Source organism: Strix uralensis, chromosome 2, assembly GCF_047716275.1.
Source record: "Strix uralensis isolate ZFMK-TIS-50842 chromosome 2, bStrUra1, whole genome shotgun sequence".
Lineage (NCBI taxonomy): Eukaryota > Metazoa > Chordata > Aves > Strigiformes > Strigidae > Strix > Strix uralensis.
In genome coordinates this window covers 76,181,933-76,192,386 of record NC_133973.1, presented here as the reverse complement: position 1 = coordinate 76,192,386, position 10,454 = coordinate 76,181,933, and the positions used below count along the sequence as shown (strand labels likewise).

Genomic DNA, 10,454 nt, shown 5'->3' with positions numbered 1-10,454 from the left:
ACCTAAAAGACCCAGACTGAAGATGCAAAGCTGTTACTTTCTATTACTCTGGACAAAAAAAAAAAAAGAGAGTTATAAGGTACCTTGCACTTGTTAGAATTATAGCTTTAGAATAAATTAATGTTTCAAGCAACTAGTACAGTGCAATGGCTTCAGTCTGCTCAGACTGACCTAAATTCAACTTGGTTTCATTATTAGCTTGTTCCAATTTGATGGCTGATTCATGTTCAGTGAAAGTCCTCCAGCCTTGTCAGAGCTTCCACATCAACGTTTGTTGTTGTTTAAGTGCTTTTACAAGATTTCTCTTTGTTTGGTGTGTGGGCTGACACCAGCAGACAGATTTGCAGGATCATGGGCTTGTTTTTTTAGCAATAGCCCACCTTTATTCTGCCTTTCTTTAAATAAGCCATAAAAAACCATTAAATATTTTTAGGGAATTCGTTTCAAAAGCAGATTCTACAATTGTGGCAGAAACTGTGTTCAAAATCAAAGTAGAAATCTTTCATAAGTTAATAATTTTAAAGTCTTACTGTACAATATCAGCAGAACTTCTCCTTTTGTTAAATATTTCCATAAAGCAATGGCATGTGAAAAAAAAGTTTTAAGAAAACTGTATATCTTATATCTTTCCAGCTGGTGGGAACAGAGGTAACTGTCTATTTGGTGTCATTTGATATAAATCCTCCATTTGTTTTAGCATGTGATGACGTTGATTTTGAATCCTCTTTTTCCTCTGTTTTCTCGACATCTGTCTTTTGTTTGACCCGGTGTCTTCTGTAAACACGGTAGCCTGGAAATCAATATATATTTAGTATTATATAAAGAACTTATAACAATTAACCAAAAAAGACACTGTAATCATATGTAACCATGCAACATTTTCCTTCCTTATATTGCTAAAACATTTCAACACCTCCAGACAGTTTCTTTAAAGCTATGTTTAATTATTTTATGTCAACAACACTCGTCACTGGAAAAGTACATTTAGAAAATAACAAGGAAAACATTTTAAATTCTGCATTTGGTGTTTGACTGCTTTGTGTTCCTATGGTGTGCAGAGACTTTTAAAAGTATTGCCTGTTTCCCTGAGGAAGCCTTTGGGCTCTTGGCTGGGTCTGTGGTTCTGACCCTTACTTCTACTTGTGTTCTGTTTGGCAGGAGCTGGGATAAAGTGGCTTGTCTGTCCCCACACCATTGCCTGACAGAGAGGTCGGAGTTGGGGCTGCACCTTGCAGGCTGTGTCCCTAGGGCAGTGCTCTGGTGTCGGGTAAGACAGCTGGTTTGGGAGTGGGAGCTCAACAGTCACAGCTGATTTTAGGTGTGAGCAACAGGTATAAGGTTCTGACCCTCGGTAGGTTAGTTGTAGTAGCAGCAGTGTAACTCATGAGAGGTGTATGAGGGAGGAAAAAGGGACATTTACCTCTAATGGATGATATTTTCTCACATCAGCCATGAAGCTAATGCCTGTTCTCTCAACAGCTGGTAGGAGAGGGAGTTTGTTCATGTTTGTGGGACTGGCCCTGCGGGGCAGCTGTAAGCCCAGGCACCCCAGAGTGGTGCAGGAAGATGTATTTGCCCTTCCTCACCCAAGGGTAATAACAATCCTGTGCTCAATGTATTCTCACGTGCCTAGTTGTAGGTGGTGGAGATCCCCTCCCTTGTGTTGAAAAAAAGGGCTCTTCCAAATCTTGAACTGAGCCATGTATATTCTGAGTCATGTACAGGGCACAGCACAGTAGCTATGCTTAGTAATTATTTGGGTCATTACTTAACTATTTTTCATTTGATTATTTTTATCCCTTCTTGTTTTTTCCATATCCATGAAAATGAGACTTATAATAATAAAATGATAATTATAATGCTGTGATAGAAAATATATATATACTTTACCTCCTAAAATTAGTAGTGCAAACAACAGCTGGAAAATGCTGTAGATGAGTGGGAAAGTAAACATCACTTCAAGTTGTTCAGGAGTGAATGAGAGCTGTACTATAGTTGAACACAGCTGAGTGTTTTGCATGCCTGTTTCCAGAGACACTGTACGACATCTAAAGGGAAAAATACAAAGAATATTGTGAAATAGCAGCCCTGGGTCCTTATGCTTTTTAGTAATCTGGATAAGTAAGAAACATACAGTAATGAATAACTAAGAAAATGGTATCCTTCAGATCACATAGTCACCAAAACACTCCACAAGTCATATGGCGGTTACCACCAGAACACACAAAATTTATGGCAGTTCAACAATTGTAAAGGACTGTGATCCACCTTCAAGCCATGTATGTGGCACTCACTATCTCTGTCTCTTGTAACGATGTTCTAAATTGTAGGATGCTGCATCTTCATGAGAAATTCTACTGCAGTACTAACCCACTTATGAGTCAGGTCTGTTTCACTCATTTGAAGTGTAGGACATGGGCACACAAGGGGAAGACATATGAAAGATTGGAGTATAATCAGTATAGTCAGTATAATATAGTCATAATCTGTAAGTAAGAATGTGCACAAGAAAATTTTTATCCACACATAGTATCCCAAAACCTGTGTTGGGGAATGAGTGACTCTGTAGCATATCTAATGTTTAGAGAGCATTCTCAACATTGATTAATCATTAAATAAAAACTTTTTTTACAGCTGAAAAAAGGCTACAGGTCTTTGTCACAGAGAATTCCATACCTGTTCCAAGACAGACCAGCTACGCGGGCCAGAAAGAATCCCAGAGAATAGCCAGCTGCTGGAAATATGGTGCCAATGTACCATAATTTGGGTGAGATAATCCAGGAGCCTTTGTAGAGTATTCCCCCAACCACAGCAATGAGCACAATGAGGATCGCTCCCACAATGGAACCGATCTGTGAAGGGAAAGAAGAAGAACTGTGTGAATAAGAGACCCCAATAAAATGTAATGGCATCAAACGTAATGTCAAACATGCCTGTGAGCGTCTCTGAGTCACCGAAACATCTTAAACATAAAACCTAAAATTGACGGCAATGTAATTCACAGCAGGCAGACAGATTAGATAGCTGCCATTTTTCCCAAACAGGAGATGTATGATGTACTTTAATGTGTGACTACAGATATAGATCAAGGCACAGCTATAATAGGTATCAGTAGCAGATACCTGTAAAACTAGTCTCTTGAAGTCTTGGCTATAATTGTACTTAGAACTGGAGATTAAAAATAATTTCACAGGTGTGATGTGAACGAGTAATGGTGCACACATTAGAAAAATATCCCCAGAGTTGCTGGGAAACTGACAGCCTAATAGGTAGTATAATGCACTTTTCCTCCCCACTTGAACAGTCATACTCTGGAGCTTAGTATAACATATGTTAACTAGATGATAGATTGTTAGTGATAGGAAATTATTTGCCAAGTGGAGGAGTAAATCTTTAATGTGGCTGAAAATTTGTGTTTGAAAATTAGCTCCTATAGCATTTCTACATAGATAAAGTCACTGAGTTGATTTTATTCCCTGTGGCTGAATGTATTGAGATCTTCACTACTGCTTGCCAAAAAAAGTGATAACTCACTCTCTTCTCAATATCCAAGTGACATGTCTGCCCTTATGGCATATATTGCCAGGGATCTCACCAGCAGTCTTCTAGGGCTAAGCTTAGGACAATCCATTTCTCAGCTAAAATGTGTATTCCCATTGAACTGGCTTCATCGGTCTTTGACTGAAGCCTTTTTAAGAGCACTGAGTGAACAAGTACTTTTGTTTGACTGAACTATTAACCACATGCACCTAGGAAGAAGAAACATGGTCTGGCCATGACAAGATCTTCTATTTCACCTGACACACTGTCTTTGTGCTCTTTTCTCCATTTCTCTCTATATAGACCTTAATCTGACAGCTACGGCTCAATCTTCACTTGTTGCTTCGTCGTCCTACATAAAGCAAGCTGTCAATGGACTCTACTGTGGGTTGCTCACCCACTCGGTAAGAAAGAAGATGAAACAGTGTTTTGTTGAAAGAGCAAGTAGAGTTTCTTTTCATGTGAGTTCAAGTCCATGTTTTTCCCTTAACTGATTAAACAGGAATAATATGATTTTGAAACCAGCACTCAATAGTATCCAAGTTCATAAGTAATCTGTGAGTGCCTTTAAAAATACAACACACTAAGCTAACAGTTTAAGAAAATGAATTGACATAAAAGGACCTTATTTGTATTCTATGCTTCCTGAGCTGAAATGATAACAAAGTATAGGTAGAAGAACAAGTTGCCAGATTAGTGTTTTTTAAAGAAAATTTAGAAAATATATGTGTTAACTAAGAATGGTTAACAAAGGCCAAGGCTACTCAGCACGTCTGACAATCACTTTGAACCTAAACCTAATGTTCAGAATGATCAATTTGCTGTTAACACTAAATGCAGCTAAATTGATGTTGTTGTTGTTGTTATTATTATTATTATTTTGGTGAGAATAGTTTTTGCCAAAAAAACCAGTATTTTTGATACATCTGAAACTATCTTGTAAAGATAGTTGAATTTTGAAAATATTTTTGTTAGATTTTTTTAAGTTAGAACATTTTCAAAATTTTTTTTAATAAAAATTGACTCTACACTCAAAATTGCAGAAAGGTTTTTCTTGATCCGGAATGTTTTCATTTTTTATTATTTTGCAGAGAAAAACTGCTTCCAGCTGACCTGAATGATTTTCCTTCCAATTTCAGCTTACATTATAAACTGAACTCAATTACTAACATAGTTGTAGTGAAAGACAAAAGTAGGCTCTTTGGATAATGATGGTTTCTAATAATGTATGCAACTCATGCACTTTTGTGCAGGGGAAAAGCAGTACATTTCCACAGTGTCTTATTTGTTTTCTGCTGAAAACTTCCCAGCTCTTATGAAGTCAGATATTAATACTATGAATAGCAATGTACTGCTTCAGTGATGCCGCTGTTTCTATAATTTATCCATAATTACTAATGCTTCAGCCTTATATATCCTACCTTAAGTATGATTTTTGCTTTACTAGGCCATCTGTGGTTAACATACATTCCAAATGAAACAGGAATTATAAGAGCCACCAGTGAAATTCCTGTAAAAAAGGAGAAGAGAAATTAAACCCATGTATTGTGCAGAAGTTCACGACAGGAGGACAGACACGGAGTAAAGTGGCTGGGGGTACAGAGCAAACCTTCAGAGGATGTTTCTGATATGCACACTCCAGAGTACGCATGCGTGCTCTACACACACCTGCCCATTTGCTTTTCTATAAAGTCTGTTATCTTTGGCAGCCTGTTGAAGTAATTGCCATTCTGCTGAGCTACATGCTCATTCACCTGCATCAGAAAGGCAGACAAAAATTTGAGTGTGCTAATCATCACTATCCTGTGATGTGAGTAGCTATATTAAATGTTCATTTTGTCTGCAGGTGTTTTGCTACTGTACCATATCAAAAACCGGTTTAGAGCTTCTTTTGTTTTGGCCTCCCCCCTCCAGTATTTATTTTGAAAGCACAAGCGATGTACGTGATTTTTTTTCCTCAGGACAATGGGAAATTAAATTGAAGAATATGAAAGTGACTCTGCTGGCTTTCAAGATTAGCACAACATGGAACCGCACTTGATAAGCACTAGGGCTACAGCTCTGCAAAGCACTGGAGCATGTATTTCCAAATACTTTGACTATTTTCTCTTTGTAGCTGGATGAGATTTTTGACAGGAAGTCAAATGAAGCCACTCCTGGTGGTGCAGATTGTGGCTTTTCAAAGAGACTCAGCAGTTTTAATCACTTGCATAATTATCCACGTGTGCTTAAGTACTTTGCCAGATTATGGCCTCCGCACTTAGCACTTTGCAGGATTGTGCCTTAAAGCTGTTACAAACACTTTCATCCAGGGGAAACAGCTATTCCTCTGTGAATTATTCTATATTCTTATCCCAGTACCACACAGGTCTCCAAATCATTTGGAAAGAAAAACATGCACAATCTTGTCATAAGTATCTGCACATTATTTATAGTGACTTCAAGTCTGTTCTGCAGAGCTGTGGATGACATGAAGTGATCTAGGTACCTATTTCCCATGGAAGTTATTGGAAAGTAGAAGGATGAATATTTTTAAAAATCTGGGGTCATTTCTTCATAACTCTTCATGACATCCTGACTCTGCAGGATGATGGTATAAAGGTGGTTGTTACTAGAGGGAGGATAAAGGAGACAGTCAGAAGGGAAAGTGCTGGTTCACTGGACTCACCAATGCTGTCATAGGGGAGTACAATTGCATTAGAGTCAGTCCACATCTTGGTATAGACAAAGAGGCAAAGTGGCATCATTCCCATTGCAAGCAGCGTGGAGCAAGTTGTCATGCTGATGCTGCAGAGAAATTGGTTAGAGTGACAGTTCATCTCATGCTAACGTATAGTCTTTCTCATCTTCTTAATACAACTTCAGAGCTTATGAAAAGTTGGTCAAGAAATGCTGCTGGCTATGGTCAATTTTTCCTGTATATCAGGTTAGAAAAAATGAAATGGAAGGAATGGCTTCTGCTGAAAAGAAAGGAACATAAATATCAATGTGTTCTGCAGCTGCAGAACAATAACTTCCGGTGCAAACGAGGCAGTCAGACAGGTGGCCATCAGGAAGGTCTGTTGGCAAGTCTGTCTGCATGCTGTCTGTCTGTCTGCCTTCTGAAAGGGTGACAAGCTGGACAGGGTCAGATGGACATCAAGTGGAACCTTCCATTATACCAGCAGTTCTAGAGTGTTAAAATTTCACTCCAAAGTCCACAGCACAGACCAAAAAAATTCATTGTCTAGGATGTGTGAAGTAATAAAATTCCCTTTTCTTGCTTGTTTTGCTCTAGGCCAAAGAGTAGGTGCTGAGAATTACTCAGTGAAGCTGAGCATAAGTTTGGTTTATTCCTTGATTTGTGCAAAGACATTTCTGTTTTAAAATATAAAGTCTTAAAACCATCAGGCCTGATACACCTTATACTAAAAGATGCATTCTGCTAGAGGAATGAAGAAGGAGGAAAAGACAATACAGCTAAAATAAGGAGAAAATTCTCAGAATCTGATTAGAATAGATAAAATTACACCTACAAATCACACTCTTCTGACATAAAAATGAGACAGTGTTCTTTGGAAAATTCCTTATGAGCTTCACTTCTGATTTCTCTTTTGTGTCTCTTTCCCTCAGAAAAGGGGCTACTGACCCCATCCCAAAAACTGGGCAAATCCAGAGAAATCTGGAACAATTAATACAGAAATCACAGGAATATCTGCATTAATTTTGGTTCCTGTCACTCTCTTCTTCACACTCTTTGGATGAAACTTTGTAGGACCCTCTGGCAAGAGAGTTCCTAAACACAGACTAAAAAGAGCCATGGGCTACAACTAAGGTCAAGTTAAACCCAAATGGATGAAAGAGCTTATTTTTCCTACCTCTATATTTTCTACATCTTTGTACTGTCCCTGTATCTGCATCCTGCTCCAAAGTCTGCACTCTCTCTAACCCCAGTCCCTCTGCTCACAGAAGCTCCTCGGGGAGCTGTGGAGAAGAGGAGATGGTGTTTCAGAAGCAGTTGTTCTTGTGAAACATCAAGAGATGTCAAAAACAAATGTCCCTATGGGAAGCTTTAGAGGATATCATCTGGGTCTGAGTTACTAAGAAAGGTATAAAACCTCATACTTAATCTCTGTGATTATATGAACAGTAGAAAATTAATTCTTGCTCTAACTTGTGGTCTATTTGCACTGCAACATTTTGAAGCAGGACTGTAGACAATGGTGATAGGTTGTTATGTATAAATATAAAATATTATGAGTTAAAACCAAAACCTTGTCTGATATGATGGGCAGGTTTTCTACAATACTGTGCTGGCTCCAGCCAACCTACTTATACTGTTATTCTTCTATCAAGAACTGAAGATGCTTGTATTGCAGTCTCTGCTGTACATCCCATATCCTCTGGTCCCTGCATTATTGTCACAAAGGTACTCATCAAAAGCCTTTGGCTTCTTAAGGTAAAGGTCTTTATAACCTTTTATAGGTATTTTCAATTCACCCTCTGCCAGCATCATGGGATATAAACCCTACTCATATTTATAGCATCATCATTTTGATTTTTACTATTGAATTCAGTGGCTCAACTCTGAACCTAAGGAGCTGAGAAAGCAGAGTTTAGCTCAGTGCACTCTTCCAAGGAAAGATTAGGACAGAATTTCAGACTTGTGCTAGATATCTTTCCATCTGAGGTTTCTTAGACCTGTATTTATTGAAATTAAGTGTCTTACAGTTCCTAATATCATAGGTCTTTCCTCCACAGTGAGGAAATTGGTGATTAGCAGAGCTGACCTCATGCATAATTCGAAAGCTGGTATTACTTTAACACCTGTCTCTGACAGAAAAGTTCACTATTTTCAAAGGGTAGAAAAAATATCTTATTAAAGCTACAAATATTAACACTCTTAGTCTATTCATCCTAGCTCTACATCTTTCTTTCTTCTATTATTTTTTCCATTTCTAGTTCAGACTAGCATATTATAAATTGGATGAATGCTCCAATTTGTTAGTCTCTGGGAAACAGAAATGATCCTGTTTATTTTAAAGTAATCAGGATTTAAAAATAAAAAGATGGCTTATTTTTAAAGGCTGTTAGAGTTAATGAAACTCCCATGGAATTTGCATCAAGAGTAGGGTTCACTTGTCCTGCATGTTTGATGTCCTAGACCATGCCAGGTGCCTTACTATCTGTTTCTGAGTTCAGAGCACCCTGTCACCGAGACCATCACACTACGCCACAAAGGAATTTTTTCATTGCCCCCAATATGCAGGGCTGCCTTAGTCAGTGGCTTCTAGCCTGTAAAATTTTCCCTCAGTTTGAAGACTTTGCAGAAGGTTCCAGGAGCAGATAGAATTACCACAAATGATTTTCATTCGTATTAGTTCCCAAAGAGAAAATCTATGCCTGTCTATTCATTGTATAGAACACAAAAGGAAGGAAAAAATTTTTCCACAGGTGGTCTTTTTCAAGAAACATTATTTCAAGAACTATTGCATAGCCACTATTTTGTACAGAGGATTCAGATCCTAAAATCCTTTGTTAGTCTTTTTTTTTTTACTGCCCAAGATCTTGGGAGAAACAAAATCACAAAAATAGTTCTAACTTGGACAAAGATTTCATAATCCTTAGTATCTTAGCGGTCTTCATAAATTATATTTTTTTCAGGATCTGAAGATTTATAGTAAAGACATTTTCTCATATGCACAATTCTGTTGTGCTATCTTCTACATGAATTCTCAGTGAACCAAGGATATTTGATATTCTGGTTATATTTACTACTATTACAGTAACCAAACATCTTTACAAGAAAAAAGCTCCACCATGCATAGGCCAGGAAGCTAAGAAAAAAATCAGACAGTCCTTTTCAATATAAAGTTTACAACGTAAAAAGCCACATGAACTACTTAGAGAATGGCTGCTCTTACCTTAGGTCCATGTCTCCATCCACCCAGTAAGCGATGACATTAGAGGCTGTTCCCCCTGGACAGCATCCCATGATAAGCACCACAACAGCTTGAATAGGAAGCACATTAAAGGCCAAGGACAGCAAGAAGGCTGTGAGAGGCATAATTCCAAACTGGCAAAGGAAACCCACAAATATACCCCAGGGTCTCTTCACATGGCCCCAGAATTTCTTAAGTTCCACATTGCAGCCCATGGAAAACATCACCAAAGCCAGCATGACTGTTAGAACAGTACTTAAAATTATGCTCAAAGTTTCATTAAAATTATCTTCTGGTAACACACAAGATGTGCCATTGCAAATAGTAGCATTTGCTGGACAAGCTGTGGAGTTTTCTGCCAAAGACCTAGTGTTAAATTGCTGGGAAAGAAGGTATGTCTGCATTTTGAAATACAGAACCGCTCAGTACATCCGAGGCAAACTTTCAAGCCTGTGTAAATGGCTGTTTGTCAGTGACTCCTTTTAAATGATCCAGGAAGCAATAAAGTGCAATAAATACTTGAACACTCTTACTATTCTTGAAGGGTTTGGCACAGTGCTGATTCATATAGTTATAAAAGTTGCACTCGCTCGGTACAGTGACAATTAATCATTTATTCATATGATAATGAGAAGTCACATCAAGAGAATAGCTGTGTTAATATTTAAGGGTGTAAAGGAAGCTTGTGGTGTAGCTGAGCACATGAAATGAGAAGAGAAAGTTTGGACTTCATTCTTTGGATTTCTTGTATGTCTTCGGGAGAGCTGCTCATGCATGCATTATCACTGGCATTACAGGGGTCTGTGGGGTGAGCGACTGAGACGCAAGAAACCACGAGTAGAGGTCTTGAGATAGGATTTGAAGCTGCAACTCTTGCTAAGTGAACACACAGGCTCATCTGAATGTGGTGAGATCCTCATTTGGGTGTATTTCTAGTATAATAGGAGTTATAACTGGTGTACAGTGAAAATTGTACCACGGGACTGCATGCAC

The 10,454-nt window shown here is 38.3% G+C and overlaps 1 protein-coding gene across 1 annotated transcript; it reads right to left on the bottom strand.

Annotated features, from left to right (window-relative positions):
- Positions 1–656: 656 nt before the first annotated feature.
- On the bottom strand, positions 657–9,865 carry SLC10A2 (solute carrier family 10 member 2). Its single transcript, XM_074860976.1, has 6 exons — positions 9,444–9,865; positions 6,209–6,327; positions 4,962–5,050; positions 2,677–2,852; positions 1,891–2,048; positions 657–790 (listed from the first exon to the last, which is right to left on the bottom strand). The coding sequence occupies exons 1-6, from the start codon at positions 9,863–9,865 to the stop codon at positions 657–659; spliced, it is 1,098 nt and encodes a 365-aa protein (XP_074717077.1).
- Between the last annotated feature and the right edge of the window lie 589 nt (positions 9,866–10,454).